The sequence below is a fragment of the Phacochoerus africanus genome, chromosome 8, assembly GCF_016906955.1.
Source record: "Phacochoerus africanus isolate WHEZ1 chromosome 8, ROS_Pafr_v1, whole genome shotgun sequence".
NCBI lineage: Eukaryota > Metazoa > Chordata > Mammalia > Artiodactyla > Suidae > Phacochoerus > Phacochoerus africanus.
Genome location: NC_062551.1, coordinates 94750679 through 94767589, shown reverse-complemented (window position 1 = coordinate 94767589; position 16911 = coordinate 94750679). Strand labels below are relative to the sequence as shown.

Sequence of the window (16911 nt, the reverse complement as noted above, 5' to 3'; positions counted from 1 at the left end):
ACAGTAAAGACAAGGAAACTGAACAAGGCCTTTCATAGGTTGGCCTCAACCACCCCTCTCATTTTTCATAATCACTGTTTCTATGTATCATAGAGCTTCTAGGTATACCAGAATATTTGCTATTTCCTCATATAATTGTTGTATTTTTTTCCTCTAACCTTTTGATTATGCAGTTCTTTGGCACAGAATGTCCTGCTTTCTGCTGTCAACTTAGAAAGTTCTAGGCAGGAGGAAAATACCATATGAGTTCCTTAAGCAGTCTATTTAAAAAAAATAATAGAGGGGCTAAGTGTTTCCTCAAAGTCTTAAGCATAGAAAATGGTAAAGCTAGGATTTAAACTCATTTCTTTGTGACACCAAGCCTTCTGCTATTAACAGAAGAAATGTATTCATCAAAAACAATTTGTTAAGCATCTGCTATGTACTCGTCATTGTTCTGAGTACTAGACACATAGCAAGGAAAAACCTTGCTCCCCTGTAACTTACATTCTAGTGGGAAGGCACATGATAAACAAATAAATGTGTAATCTCAGGTCATTTTTATTTAAAGACCTTATCAGAGAAACAGGGAGTGAAGAGCCAGATCTTGCACAGCCTCATAAACCATAAGAGGATTTAGAATTTGGGGAGTTCCCTGGTGGCCTAGTTAGTGTTAAGGATTTGAGGTGGTCACTGCTGTGTTTGACCCCTGGCCTAGGAGCTTCTGCATGCTGCAGGCACAGCCAAACAAACAAACAAAATAAAATATTTAGAACTGTACTAGGAGTACGATACGCAACCAATGGACAGTTCTGAGCAGGAGCGTGACATAATTTATCACGTTTCAGCAATGCTAAGGTACATGTTTCCCTCACATTTCAGTATCTCCAAAAGTGGATTATGTCTTATGCAGCATTTGCATGATTGGCCGAGTTTCTCCCTTGTTGGTAGTGCAGAAAATAATGTGGCTTATAATCGATGGTGTCTGAAGTTCTGCAATGTGCAGTATGTTCTAAAAAAGTGAGTCCGGCTGCTGTGCGGGAAAATAGCCTATGGGGGCAGGAGCAGAAGCAGAAGCAGATCAGCTCAGAGGTACTGGAGTAGCTTTGGAAGAGTCTCCACTTAGATGTGAGCCAGGGAAATGGGGGGAGGGGAGACATTGGTGGGGGAGTCAGATCCAGGACACACTGGAAGGTGAAACCAACTTGTTTCCAGACTTTTGTTAAACATAAAGTTTAGGAGTTCCCGCTGTGGAGCAGTGGGTTAGGAATCCGACTGTAGTGGCTTGGGTCACCGTGGAGTCGCAGGTTTGATCCCCAGCCCGGCACAGTGGTTTAAAGGATCTGACATTGCCACAGCTGTGGTGTGGATCATAGCTGCAACTCAGATTCAGTCGCTGGCCAGGGAACCTCCATATGCCGCAGGTGCAGCCATGAAAACAAACAACAAAATGAAACCCCCATAATGTTTAAGGCACAGAGAAGGGATGACTCTTGGGGTTTTTTGCCTCAGCAGCTAGAAAAGTGGTGACACTATTTCTTAAGATAGGCAAAACAGTGAGAAGTGTATTTGAGAAGAAAACTCAAACATCCGGCTTTTTTACATGGTAAGTTTTAGAGGCCTGTGCATCATCCATATGGAGACTCCTTGAATCTCAGCTGATGTCTGGTACCTCTCTAAGCATCCTCAAGTATGTGGCCACAACAGGCCATCTGCATTAACTTGAGGACAGGGCAGAAGAGAAATGCTTACCTGTCTAGAAACAAAACTACAGTGACATGCAGATCTTTCTAAGTTGGAGATCACTTATGGTCCCTTTGTTATACGATAGCGTTACCTTTACAATAGTGGAATACTGCTGGGAAAATTTTTGACATTGGTCCAGTTTTGTCTGATTTCTCTCGATCTCTGCAAACAGCTCCTAGGAACCAAAATATAGCAAACTTATTGTCATTATCATTATTGAGATGGTTGAGTATTTATTATGTTCTAAATCTGAGCTGTGTCAGAATCACCTAGAACACTGGATAAAGCTTAGATGGCTGAGCCCCACCTCCAGAGTTTCTGATTTGATAGGTTTGGGTTCACATCTGAGAACCTGCATTTCTAACATGATCCCATGTGATGATGCTGCTGTTGCTGCTGCTGCTGCTGCTGCTGCTGCTGCTGCTGCTCTAGTTGTCTGGATTTTGAAAACCACTGTGCTAAGTATTTTACACATTCATTTTGTTTAATCCTAACTATAATAACCTTATGAGGGCAGCTGAACAAATAATGGACTATGTCCATTTTTACTGCTAAGAAAAGTAGAATGCTGAGAGATTAAATAATTTGCTCAAGTTCTCATAGTAAATGAGGGGGCCAGGACTGGAATCCAGGCAATCTAATCCAGACACACACTTAACCTTAATGCTAAACAAAACAACAAACAAAAAACCCCCAAAATACCAACAAATAACAACTGCTTTGAATAAAATAATTTTCTTCCAGTCACAGCTTTCTTGGGGTTTTTATTCCCCCATATTCTAATCTTAGCAAAATAAAAATATAACATCAAGAAACAAAATAAGGGAGTTCCCATTGTGACGCAGCAGAAACAAACCCGACTAGGAACCATGAGGTTGCGGGTTCGATCCCTGGCCTCACTCAGTGGGTTAAGGATCTGGCGTTGCCGTGAGCTGTGGTGTAGGTCACAGACGTGGCTCAGATCTGGTGTGGCTGTGGCTGTGGTATAGGCTGGCGGCTACAGCTCTGATTTGACCCCTAGCCTGGGAACCTCCATATGCTGTGGGTGTGGCTGTAAAAAGACAAAAACAAACCAACCCCCAAAAAACCAAAACAGGAGACATATTTGTCAATGAGCACAAAAAAAGAAACAAAATAAGGAGATCCTGCTGTGGCACAGTGGGTTAAGGATCTGGCACTGTCTCTGTGATGGTGTGGGTTCAATCCCTGGCCCAGCACAGTGGGTTAAGGATTCGGCATTGCTGCAGCTGTAGTGCAGGTCACAGCTGTAGCCTGGATTCGATCCCTGGCCTGGGAAATAATTCCATATGCTGTGGGGGCAGCCATAAAGAAAAAAAAATTAAAAAAATAAAACAAAATAATTTTACTCTGCTCATCTAGTACTTTCAATATATACTTACAGAAACTCAGGATTTGAAGGAACCTGATAGGTTATCTGGCCTAAATGCAAAACCTTGAGCACATCCTTCTTGAATCCTTTTCAGAAGAGGGCTCAGAATGTCTTGCTATTTGGGAGAAGCTAACTGCTAGCATATCATCTTCTTCGATGATGAGCTAGCTTCAGCTCCCCACCCCAACCCCTGTCCCATCCCCACACTTTCACTGGGCTACAGCTGCACCCACCGTCTGCTGGCTGAGCTGCTCGGAAAGCACTCTGCTATCCTCGGCCTGGCCTGGCTTCATCATTTCCTGCTGGGCAGTGGTTTCCTCAATCCATTTGATGAGAGTTCCATGGCAGGCTCGGTAATCTCCCAGAACTTCCTGGATACTTTCTAGCTCAGATTGGCTGGAGAAGCAAAGGGAAACTGCCATCAGATATCTTGGTATAAAAACAATTAAGTCAATGAGGTAATTCCCTCCTCAGTCCACACCTTTGGTCGGGCTTGACTACAGAGGGTACACCTTTATTTTGAGGGAACAGAAATCCAACATTGAGTGGGAGCTATGTACGTACCCAGTACCTTATGGGGTGTAAAATGAGCAGAAACCAGACATGCCCTGCTAGGCCTGGAAACTGCTTTGGGGCCTGGCATCCCATGATAATCCTTGTCAAATTTGCCATCTATGCTGCCAAGGGTTACAGGGTTGCCAAGAAGGTGGTACTGCCTATACAGTTCTGTCCCCTGAGGACAGAGTACCTGTCAGAGTACCCCAGTTACGATTTATGAATCACTGTAATTTCTTGGGGGGGGGGAGTACATGAAAAAAAAGTAGTTATTGACTGTTAATTCCTGTCTCAGCTTCTTATACCACTTTTGTTAATCTAACTAGCCTTGGGATAGTAAAGCATATATAGAGAATCAATCTAAACTTACATGAGTCTCTATAACCCCTTTTCTTACGTATTTTCCTAACTTGCCAGCCTCAGACAGGTAGTTGTCTGTCTTTTCTATTTAAATCAGTCATCAGAAGCAGGACCTCAAGTAACACAAAAAACCCACTAAATTAGCAAATGAAAAGGAAGCAAGAAATTCTGCAAAGCCCCATTATGAATAATGGGGCTAGTTAAAACAAGAGCTAGAACTCTGGTTTTGTCCTTGAGAAAAGAACGCTCGGTCACCTTTCCAGTCCATATTCTAGGACACCATTGTCATCACTGCTGGCCTGGGTAAGACCTGGGACATAGGAGGGGCACCATCACTGCAACCCAAAAGGAAGCCTCTGAACTGCTTTGGGGTTGGTGATCCCAACTTCCTGTCACTTGTCTTGGCCAAAATGTACACTGTCACTTAATTTCTACCCCTCCCTTTCATCTCCTACCTTTAAATGAGCATACACAGAAATAACTGTTTTTGATAAAACCTAGTTCTTGAATCCTAAGAGAAGAAAAGGGTGGGGCCACTACTCACCGGGTCTCGAGCTGGGCAATGACCCGGTGCCAACGCTCCTGCAGCTGGGAGCCTTTCTCCTGACAGCGCTCCAAGTCCAGGTTTCGCTCTGGGGTCAGACGACTCAGCTGCTCTGCCACTACCTTGGCCTTGGCAATTTCCTCATCCAGGACTGAAAACATGGAATTCTTGTTCTTCGCATCACTGAGCCAGTGCTATAAAAACCCAAGCACAGCAACAGGTTAAATACGATCCACGCTGAAGAGGACGCAGACCAAGGATGCTGTCTATAGCTGGCTCACGTTGTATCTGTGCTTCAGAAGCTAGACAGACCTATGCTAGACATGGGGCAGCCAGGGTAGGCAGTGCAGTACAGACACACATGCAAAGAACTTGTGTGTAAAACCTGGCTCTACTGCTTATAAGCTATAGAACCATTAGAAGTCACTTAGCCAATCTGAAGCTTGGTACTCTATCTGTAAATAGAGATAAAAATCCCTTCTCCAGTCACATCACAGAGTTGTTTGTGAGAATCAAATGACATAATAGATGAGTGATTTATGAATTTATAGTATAACCACTGATTGTATCCAGTTAAACTATGATTTTACTAGGGAGGAATGGGAAAAAAATAAATAGAAAAGCATAGTCCTTTAACTCCCCTTTATAGCTAGACATATTTCTCAATTCTTTCCTCTTTAGATCCATATCAAAAGATGTTAAATATGATAATCTGCCTAATTGGAATGCACTCTTAAATCAGCATTATGCCATCCAAAACTGCATTTCTCCACTAACCCCAAACACTGGATATGTTAAGTCAACCTAAGAACTCAGAACAACCAACCTGTAATGTAGACCGATGGGACTCCAGCGCTGAGAGATCAGCTGGTACTGCTTCTTCTTGACTCAGCTTGATTTCATAACCTTTCACTAAGAGTTCAGCATCCTGGATGCTACGCACTATGACATCGATTGTCTTTAGCCTGTGAAGATAAATTCATGTTTTTTAACACACGCATTTAAAGAGCTGGGGTACAGATCTGGAGGTTCACAAAACCTAACTGCCAAAATCAACTTCACCATTACTAGATGGGGACAGGGTTTCATAAAAACAAGAAAGCATGGTATTTGTGCTGTCAATTTAAGCCAATTAAAAATAAAGTTCTGGATGGATTGAGACAGACGCATACACGGTGGTCTCATGGGAGAAAGAGCACTCAGTACAATGAAGACTCTAAGATGTTTCTCCTCAGAGTCATGGGTGGGGATGGGTAGGTAAAAGGATGACTCTCAAACACTAATATTTAGTTTAGATAAAAAAAAATTTTTTTTTATTCTTCAGATACTGTTTTTAAAAAAGAAAAAGGGACACTAACCAAACAGAAATGAGGTTCCAAAGAGTTCTATAACTATAAATCAACTCCCCTTCTGTATCCCTCGTATTTGTTCGCTGAAGCCCAAATGAACCCACTCTGTGTTATTTGAAACTAAATCAAGGTCTTTTTTCATGAGTACAAGTCATCAAGACCTGCAGGCTCCCTGAATTGTTCCTGAAACACGCCAGACACTTTCTCTTTTCATTCAGATGTAAAACATTGCCCTCTGGACTCCAATTCTCAGGTCACTCACTTGTTCAAGTACACAGTGGAGAGCCCATACACATGGTCCATTTTCTCCACCAGCAGATTGAGTTCTGAGCGCAGAGTTGGAACACTTGAACCAGTTGGGGACTGATGGAGAAAGCTGTTGCATTTTATGGAAACAGCATCCAAGTCTGATCTCAGTTGCTGCAAATCCTCCTGGGTGTGCTGTCAGGAACATGACACACAACAAAAAAAGACACAGAATGGAACAAAGGAGTTAGAAACAAGTCCTTGTTTATAATAGCAAAATATTGGAAAGAAACCAAATGCCAGGTATAGGAGAGTAACTTAATAAACTAGGGAACAGCAATGAAGGGGAGCAGGAAAAGAATACACAAGTGATTTCTGAACACAGTATTGACTATGGACATACCTTTAGCCTAAAGACAAAGAGAATTACATTAAACTCTAGTTAGTAGGTTTGCTTTTTGAAATAGTATGAGTTAGCAGTTCTGAAACCACTATATGTACACACTAGAACTGAGCAACAAGTAAATTTACTGTGGATAATATGAAGGAGGTTTTTCAGTCTTAGGGAAGGGAGTTGTAAATATGGAAAAGAGGAAAAAATAGAATACACCCTGTTGTATTAGTTTGGAACTGAATGGAAATAGATACATATGAATTTGTAACACCTATGGTCAATTAATCTTCAACAAAGGAGGCAAGAATATAAAATGGGAAAAAATTTCCTCAGCAAGTGGTGTTGGGAGAACTGGACAGCTGCATGTAAATCAATTAAACTAGAACACACCCTCAGACCATGCACAAAAATAAACTCAAAATGGCTTAAAGACTTAAACATAAGACAAGACACCATCAAACTCCTGGAAGAGAAGATAAACAAAACATTCTCTGACATCAACTGTAGAATGTTTTCCTAGGTCAGTCTCCCAAGGCAACAGAAATAAAAACTAAACCAATGGGACCTAATGAAACTCACAAATCAAACTTTTCATTTGCACAGTTAAGGAAACCATAAAAAACAAAAAGACAACCTATGGAATAGGAAAAAAATAGTTGTAAATGATACAACCCATACGGGCTTAATCTCCAAAACATACAAACAACTCATACAACTCTCAATAGCAAAAAACAGAAACAAAAACAAAAAACAAACACCCAATTGAAAAATGGGTAGGAGACCTAAATAGACATTTCTCCAAAGAAGACATATGGATGGTCAGTAGGCACATGAAAAAATACTCAACATCACTAATTATTAGAGAAATGCAAATCAAAACTACAATGAGGTACCACCTCAAACTGGTCAGAATGGCCAACACTAATAAGTCTACAAATAACAAAGGCTGGAGAGGGGGTGGCAAAAAGGAAATCTTCCTACACTGCTGGTGGGAATGTAAACTGGTACAGCCACTATGGAAAACAACATGGAGGTTCCCCAGAAAACTAAAAATAGAACTACTGGAATTCCTGTCATGGCTCAGCGGAAACGAAATCTGACAAGCATCCATGAGGATGCAGGTTTGATCCTTGCCCTCGCTCAGTGGGTTAAGGATCTGGCGCTGCCATGATATATATGACTGGTCACTCTGCCGTACAGCAGAAATTGGCAAAACATTGTAAATCAATTATAATTTATAAAAAAATGAATTTTTAGGCATGTGCATGTTCCACCTGCTGAGCAGGCCTAGAAGTAGACATCCCAACAAAAATGAGCACATTCAGCACCCAATCTTGGTCTCTAAATAAGGAACCTAAAGGAAGCAGGACTCCCTGAAGAAATGGCTGATTCCAGGGCTGGGGCTGGTAAAGGCAAGAGTGATGAGGACACATTAAAATGACACGGGAGCCAGTTTGAAGGGGCTCCCAGTGGCTAAATTTGGGAAATTTTGAACATCAAAATATAGACAGTAACAAATTACAAACCACTGAATTAAAATAAAAATCTAGGAGTTCCCGCTGTGGTGAAACAGGATCAGCAATGTCTTGAGAGCGCTGGGATGCAGGTTCGATACCCAGCCCAGGATAGTGGGTTAAGGATCCAGCAACTATGGATCTGATCTCTGGCCTGGGGGAACTTCACATGCCATGGAGGTCAGCCAAAAAAAAAAAAAAAAATTTATACACACACACACACGTATCTAAGTCCACACTGACATAATGAAGGAAGAAAGGGGGGAGTGAAGAAGGAAAGTTCTTCCCTTTTGATAGCATAGAAAATTTTGAATATAAAAGGAAAGACAGATTTAGAAATGGATGCACTGGAGTTCTGTTATGGCTCATTGGGGTAAATACCTGACTAGTATCTGTGAGGATCCCAGTTTAATCCCTGGCCTTGCTAAGTGGGTCAAGGATCTGGCATTGCCATGAGCTGTGGTGTAGGTCAGCATCTGTAGCTCCAATTGGACTCCTAGCCTGGGAACCTCCATATGCCTTGGGTGAGGCCCTAAAAAGATACACACACACACACACAAAAGAAATCCACCTTTTGGCAAAAGTCACACTAATGATTAATTCAGGCAAGAATCAACAACAGATGGTATAACAAGTTGGTGAAGGTTTGATATAAAACAGGATGTTTACAGCGTCTCAATGTTTCTCCTCACAGGATACTCTGCAATCACAATGGGGAAAATAGCAACAAGTGATAACAGCTATCACCAGTAAGGGGCAAATCAACGTCACACGCCTCCTGACATGATGCACTAAGGACATGTCACTCCTGCAGTATTCCTGCCAAAAACGTGTGACCTATATCTTATCTTGGAGACGCCTCAGACAAACATAAATAGAGGGACATTTTATAAAATAAATGAGCTGCACTCCTCAAAAATGTTAAGGTCATGACAGATGATGAAAATTAAGAAATTGCTTCAGGTTAAGAAATCTAAAGAGAGACTACAACTAAATGCAATGTGGGATACTGTACTGAATCTGTATCAAAAAAAATTTTTTTTTCAGGGGATTATGGGGTTGGGTGTGGAGGGCTACTCAAGAAAGCATTTATTAGGTCAACTGATGAAATTACGGTCTTAGATAACAGTATTATGTCAGTGTTCATGTCTTGATTTTAATCGCTGTGCTGTGGTTATGTAAAAGACTATCCTTGTTTTTGGAAAAGCACACTCAAGTATAGAGGGGTAAAGGAGCATCATGTCTGGAAGTTACTCTCAGAAAAAAAAGATTATTATGTATACATATGCAGAAGAAAATGATAAAGCAAATGCAGAAAAATGTTAACACTTTGTGGAATCAAGGTGAAGGCCATGTGAGAATAAAAACTTTTCTGTTTATCTGAAACAATCTCAAAATAAATTTTTTTTTTTAAAAAAGAAAGGTCTTTTAGAAGAACTGAGTATTAACCTGATTTCTTTGAATGTTCTATTTTGCAGGGACAAACAGATTTTGAATGACTACACCAAAGTTAAAAAATGTTAGCATGAGACTCCCAGGTTCACATGACATCCCTCATGCAGATGTATTACATCCTCTCGACCATAACACATGACACTGGGCTCTCCTCCTCCTTTTCAGGCTTAGGAATAACTGAGAAAGCTGACAAAACACATCCTCCTCATTAGGCATTCTTTTCCAGCCCCTTCAGGCTCTCAGATCAAATCTAATATTCTTCATGGACCTCTCTCACCCCACCCCAAATAGAAATATTCCAGTAATACTCTAAATTCCTACAGCAATGTCTGCTTGGAAATCTGGAAGTACACTAGATACTATCTTATGACATTTCTTACACTAAAGTCTTTAATTGTGACTTTAACCTTTTATTCTTCTTTAACTACACTATAAGCCAAAAGCAAGGACCTTTGGCTTACTCGCTTTGCGTGCCCATGAGTACTTACTATCTGCTGCTCTTACGTCAAAAATACTACCCTCCATTTTTATAGCACTTTACTTTGTCAGGAAGCTCATGATATATATGTACTACACCACTTGATTTTCAAAACAACTTCTGTGATTGATACATTATTATCTCCATTTTATAAGAAAGGAAACTGAGGATGAGAATCAATTTGCTCAAAGTCATAGAGAAAGGGCCATCGAAGCCCACTAGAATCTGAGTCTTTCCTTACTACCTTGAAGCCACGTAACTGACAGTAACCATGTCACAGAATATAATACATACCTGTATTATACAGAGAGCAATATCTCTACTAAGCCTCTTAAAATAAGTCGTCCCAACACAGCACTTTGAACAACTTGCCTGTGTCTGCCTTCCCAACTGTGTAGGAAACTCATCAACATTCAGCATTACCCTGGGAGCTGAAACCCTGCTCCTCCACAGGCTGCAGGGAAGAATTCTGGAGTAGGACTGCCACGAGCGTGCTGCCTTATTCCTTAGGATCCATATTCTCTTGCCCTCCAATTCATTCGGAATCATTTACTCTGCACCCAACACCCACCTCGCCCTCAGGGCTTACCTCTTGCTCTGCGATCCTTAATGCATTGTCCTGCCGGGCATCTTTGTCAGTCCTAGAGCTGGCTGGGGACTGAATTCGTCTGACTAGCCTCTGTTCACACTCCTCCAGGCGCAGCCGGATATTCTTCAGCTCTGAAATATACATCTTGGCCACAGTTTCCTCTTTGTCCTCTGTGAACACCCAAGCACAGAAGACCATTAAACCCTACAGCACAGATGAGCAAACCTGAGAACAGGAGATTCACCCTTAGACAGAAGGCACCACTGGTCCTGGCAGACCTGACAATCCATGTGTGAGAGCAAGGCCTTATTTGGGGAAACTTCTGCCTGTTCCTAAATCCTCTGCATTTTATATTCATCTTTAAGGACCCAAACATGTAAATTCCACAAGAAAATGTGATAGATTGATTAGCAATAATGACTGAAATATGGCCTCTTATTGCATGATCTGATTTTGAGAATTCATTTTGACAAGTGTTTCTCTACCTCAAGTCTTTTAGCAACTCAAATGGTAAAAAGGTGATGATGGCACTTCCTAGTTTATATGAAGGGTCTAGCAGCACCCCCTCGGAGCTTTCAATCCACCCTTCCTCTCTTCTCCCCAGGCACACACCATTCTCCATGGACTTCATCAGGTGCTGGAAGTGGGTTTTACAAGCCTCCACCTCCTCTTCCAAGCGCAGTCGATCAGCCACGGAGAAGAGTGCCGAGTCACGGCTCTCCTGCAGAAAGTCTTCGTAGTGGGTTTGCAGATTCTTCATAACCTGGTGGCATTCTCCTGGTGCTGAGGAGCGGAGCTGCAGAGAAAAGGCCAGAGCAAGTTTCAATAGAATGGGAATGTAAGACAAAATAGTGCACAAAACGTAACTATAAACATGCTGATTTTTCACAAACTGAATTTGTCCACGAAATCAGCATCCAGATCAAGACACAGAAAATTGTGAGCAACTCAGAAACACTCTTTGCACCTCCTGGATGTAAACCTTAATGATGGTTAATTCACCAGGATTTCCCCCACTCCACACACTTATGAAAAAGTTTCTAATTCCTAAGATCCTGAGGCCTCTAACCCTCAACAATATCCCTGACTCCAGTTTACACCAGTTGGGTGGGTGGGAGCCTCACAGTAATGGAAAAATATTCCTTCTGAAAATAACTTGCTAATAGGATGTGAGCCTAGGGTAAAGCTGTCATAATTACCTTCTCCAGGTTCCAGGTCTTTACAAGATCCAGGTCCTTCCTCAGATAGTTCCAGGAGATAAGGCTTTTGGTGTTAACATGTAGCTGATGCCAAAGGGCCATCACCTTCTGGTAAGACTGCTCCACCCTAGGGGACAACACAGAAGCTGATTATAGTTTTCTAAGACTGGAGTTCCACGTCAGAAGCTTCTAAGGAGAAAGTGATTGCCTGCTCAGAACTGGGCTTTTCTGCTGAGCAGAGAAAGGCAGCAAGTCAAGATACTAACAACACAGGATCCTTACCTAAATTAACTGAGAGTCAGAAGCAATCTGCTACACTATCATTTTTTTATGTCAGCACATATTTATCAATCTCACAAATGTTACCTGAATATGATACAACTATGAGGAGTTGAAGACAGGCATAACCAAGGAGAGCAATGAGAGAGAGAAACAGGGATAAAATAACTCCATGTGAAACTGTTGAAAAATGAACACATCACTGCTTAAAACGTGATTTGCAGTGGTACTGAATAGTTTGATACTGGAACTTTTTTTTTTTCCCCCCCGCTTTTTAGGGCCACACCTTCGGCACATCGAAGTTGCTAGGCTAGGGGTTGAAACGGAGTCACAGCTTCCAGCTGATACCACAGCCACAGCAACATCAGATCCGAGCTGTGTCTGTACCATGACTGTGGTGGAGGACACACGATTCTATTCATTTGTGAAAACCACAGTACTGCTCACTGCAAAGGGGGATTTTTACAGTTATAGAAACTTTAAAAAAAGAAAGGTAAAGAATAAAATAGTACTGCACTCCTCAATAACAAACCCAGGAAGCTAGGAAGTTGTGGGACGGTACCTTCAAGATTTAGAGTGAAAAGAATTTCCAGAAGAATTCTATAACTGACCAACTCATTATGAAGGAAAAAGAAAGAAATTTTTAGATATGAGAGGACTCACATTTACTTCTCATGCACTTTTTTCACCAGGCTACTAGAGAGTATACTCTCCCAAACCAGGGAATAAACCAATGAATAAGACTTGCAGTCTAGGAACCAGAGGGTCCAACATAGAAGAGAGATAAAGGGAATCTTCAGTGTGAAGACAAAGGAAAATGCCAGGGAAGCAGCACTGAAGTCGGCCTACAGAGCAGGTCTAGACAGGAAAAGGAAGACAGGATAGTCCAAAAGAGATGTTTCCAAGAGAAAATAAAACTGAGCAATTACCTAGTATCTGGCTATATTAAGAAGCATTTTACAGTAAAGTAGGAGAGTTTGGGAATAAATTTATAGCATACAAATAGGCAACTAAGCAAACTTAAAAACAATTATCAACTCCAAGGAAACAAAGTTTTACAAGAAAGTAAACAAAATAATTTGTTCATGCATATATGCAATCACCTATCTCATTCATTCTTTTTTTAACAACCATTTATTGAATACCCACTAAATGTCAGGAATGGTTCTAGGTGATGGGGATACAGAGGTAAACAAAACAGACAAAACCCTCTATCCTTTTGGAACTTCTAATGGGAGGGAGAAGGCAATAAACAAAAGTATAATCTTTCGGGAAGTATTAAGTGCCCTGGAGAAAGATAAAGATGAGTAAAGGAGATGGAGAGTCAAAGGCACTGAGTCGGGGTGATGGTGCATAAAGGTGATAAGATGAACTAAAGAAGTAAGGGAGTGAACCATGTTAATATATGAAGCAAGCAGAGGAAGTGCAAAGGCCCTGAGGCAAGAATATACCTGTGGTGCGTGAAAAACTAGAGCCCAGCGCAATCAAGGAGAACAGCAGAGGATGAGTTCAGAGAGATTAAGACATGATTAAGGCTTGCAATAATGCCCTAGAGTGCTATACAGTTCAGCTGCAAACAACTTAAGGTAAAAATAAACAAAATTGTGTGGCTTGGTCACTGCTGTAACGTAGGTTCAACCCCTGGCCCAGAAACTTCTGCATGCCACAGGTGCAGCACTGCCCTTCCAAAACAAACAAAACAAAACAAAACAAAAAACAAAAAACCCCACAAAAACTGATTTAAACAGTTTGGAAGATGGGTAAAGGAGAAGTATATTGCAGATGTGTGTGTAGAAAACTAATTGATAATTTCCTAGAGTAGGAAGTCACTAGATAATTTCCAAAGTTGAAAAAAAAAATTAAGAAATAATAGGGGAGGAGTTCCCATCATGGCTCAGCAGTTAACGAACCCAACTAGTATCCATGAGGATGCGGGTTCAATCCCTGGCCTTGCTCAGTAGGTTAAGGATCCGGCATTGCCGTGAGCTGTGGTGTAGGTCGTAGACACGGCTCGGATCTGGTATTGCTATGGCTATGGTGTGACTACAGCTTTGATTTGGAACTTCCATATTGCAGGTGTGGCCCTAAAAAGGCAAAAAAAGAAGAAAGAAATATTAGGGGAAAAAATCACATTATTTAGAAATTTGATATTAAAAACAAGAAAAATCTGCTCAAAGAGTTGAAAACAGTTAACTCTGGGAAGCAGAACTCTGGGGTGGGGGAGGTGATTTCTAGTTTTTATTATAAGCTTTGTGTTATAAATCAATTTTTAAAAATCTTTAAACAACACATCTTTATTAAATCTATACTTCAATAAAATATAAATTTAAAGAGGAAAGTTACCTATCAGTACAAAGATCAACTTCTCAGAGTAAACTGTTTATAACCAAGAATTCTTTAAAAAGAATTATCACTGTGTACATCTCAACTGAAGGTAAACATTTACTGAAAATCTACTATGTGGCTGGCAGTGCAAGACTTGATTCCTAACAGGAGTGTTTCCCAAATGAATCTTCAAAACTTGGTCTCTCTGTTCAGAATCACAAAAGCAGATTCATGCCTCCATCTGTCCACCCAGCCAAAAAGCAGCGGTGGCAGCAGAGTGGCAGTGGAGCTGAGTTACCTGCTGGCCATCTCAATGGCATCCTTATTGGGTGGGGGGATGAGGAAGCAGACTGATGGCACCATTGCCTCATTCCCTGTGGGGCTGATCACTTTCCACTTGGTCCGCTGTGAATTGTCTTCCAACACACACTCATCATTCTTGCAAATAGTAATCTGAAGAGACAAGTTTACAAATCAATGCTAATGGATAAAGCAACAACCTGGTGCCTATCTCAAGGCGATGAAATCCTCAAGGAAAAATCATTTTGGAGATCTTCCATCACTTAGTGAGAGTTCCTAACTTTAACAAAAAGATAACGAGTCTAAATATACAACCCAGGAAAGGTTGCGACATCATACAAATCGAGGGTTTATTACATGTCTGGTCCATGTCAAGTAACTCGGTGTATGAAAGTTATAAGGAGACTGTTAAGGCCTCCAAGAGCAATCTCTGTACCTACTATCCATAGGGTACACATGAAAGGGACATGAACACTCACAGCTTTGCTTTTGTGATACTTCCTCCTCCTCCCTTCCTATCACCCCACCCAAATCCCTGAAAACGTTTAAGCATTTGAAATCACCAATTCTTTCTCTTGGGAGACAACATTATCATCTCTATTTTATAGACAGAAATACCGAGACAAAGAAAAGTGTAGGAAAAGTTCCTTTATTCTTTTGTATAACAAATATTTACTTGTCCTGCTATGTGCTTGGAAGTGTGCTAGGCCACTAGAGGTGAAAACAGTAAAACGATATGTCTATATTCCACATATTCTGATGGGGTATCTGGTTAAACACTATGTGACAAATGTCATTTACCAGGGAATGCGTGGAAGACACAAGACCTGGTCTTGGTTAGAGAGGTAAAGAGATTGATTATTCAGGACTTTGAAGCCACATTATGGAATTCAGGCTTTCTACACAGAAATGGGGAATAACTGTAGGACTTAAGCAAGGGAGTGATTTTTTTTTTTTTTTAAGATCATGTTGGTGGTAGGATAGAAAAATGCACTCAATGGTGAGACTGATGCAATATTCCAAGTAACAAAACTTATGGTCTAACTTAGTAGCAGCAGGGACAGAAAGATGTGCAGTTGAGGGATATTTATTCACAAGCCTGTTATTGACGTGATAGTCCTACTAGTTGTGTGGATAAAAGGACAGGAGTCAAGGATCTCTCCTGGGGGCTACAAAGCACCATTTCTATCCACACCTAGGCAACGGGGTGGATAATGATCCCAATCGATGAGGCAGGGAGCAGGTCAAGATTGCACAGTTGAGGCTTATTTTATAAACGATACAAGAGATTTGAGCACGCTTAAATTCTAGTGCCAGAACCCTATCATCTGACCTCTCCTTATTATCAAAACCCGAACTGAAGCCTTCCCTTCTCCCTTGCTGCCTCTGGAGAGGGAGATACTCCTTCCTCCTCCTCACCTCGATTTGCCTGTAATCACAGATGGCCTTCACGGAAATGGTGCTCTTTAGCACGTGGTCGGGACTGCGAGGCTTTAGCTGAACAATGGCTTTTGATCTCCCAACAAGACTGGCAACGGAACTCTTGGATTGTATAAGCTGCTCCTTTTCATCCTACAAAATGGGAAGAAAACCAAAAAGACATTAATGTTGCTCCTTGGGAGGACTTGGTCAACCAAAAAAAACTGAATGCTCCACTCCCTCCGAGAATGTCACTTCTCAGTTAAGTAGGGATCCCCTGGTGGAGCCATTTTACAAACACAGGGATAAAGAAAACGGGAGAGGATGCTTCTGTCTGCTATCAAGTGCTTTTTACTCAAATTTTGCACCTTGAGAAAGGTGTCCTTTTCAATGAACCATAAAGCCACATGCAAAAATAAATTAATACGTAAATAAAACAAAAAAGAATTTCTAGCTGTCAAATACAGCTCTACAGCTAACAAAGGTTTCTCCAAATAAGGTTCAGAGAAAATGGAAGTTAAATACAATAATAATAACGAGGTTGTGGTTGTTATTATTATTATCCAATTTCTCACTGGTGGAAGCCAGCTCTTGTCTCTGCTTAGGAGAAGCTAGAGTTATGCTTTTTTAATTTTTTTTTTAATAATGATATCTCCCAAGCTCTACTACAGATATTTTACTTTCTTAAAGTGAATCAAACTTTCTGGAGAAAGATCTTAGCTCTTCAACCAACAATCTAGAAACCAATGCTGTTGGTGAAGGCATCGTGACAGATGATTTAGGGTTTACC

The 16911-nt window shown here is 41.1% G+C and overlaps 1 protein-coding gene across 18 annotated transcripts in view; it reads right to left on the bottom strand.

Moving 5' to 3' along the window:
• MACF1 (microtubule actin crosslinking factor 1) overlaps positions 1 to 16911 on the bottom strand; it is a 334551-nt gene that overhangs the window by 143499 nt on the left and 174141 nt on the right. For all 18 annotated transcript variants that reach the window (XM_047793443.1, XM_047793433.1, XM_047793438.1 and 15 more), the window contains 10 exons: positions 16122 to 16274; positions 14701 to 14855; positions 11799 to 11925; positions 11212 to 11395; positions 10600 to 10769; positions 6186 to 6364; positions 5401 to 5539; positions 4575 to 4768; positions 3349 to 3511; positions 1817 to 1900 (listed from right to left, as the gene is read on the bottom strand). In XM_047793443.1, coding sequence (XP_047649399.1) covers positions 1817 to 1900; positions 3349 to 3511; positions 4575 to 4768; positions 5401 to 5539; positions 6186 to 6364; positions 10600 to 10769; positions 11212 to 11395; positions 11799 to 11925; positions 14701 to 14855; positions 16122 to 16274 — 1548 coding nt within the window. The remainder of the gene's footprint in view (positions 1 to 1816; positions 1901 to 3348; positions 3512 to 4574; positions 4769 to 5400; positions 5540 to 6185; positions 6365 to 10599; positions 10770 to 11211; positions 11396 to 11798; positions 11926 to 14700; positions 14856 to 16121; positions 16275 to 16911) is intronic.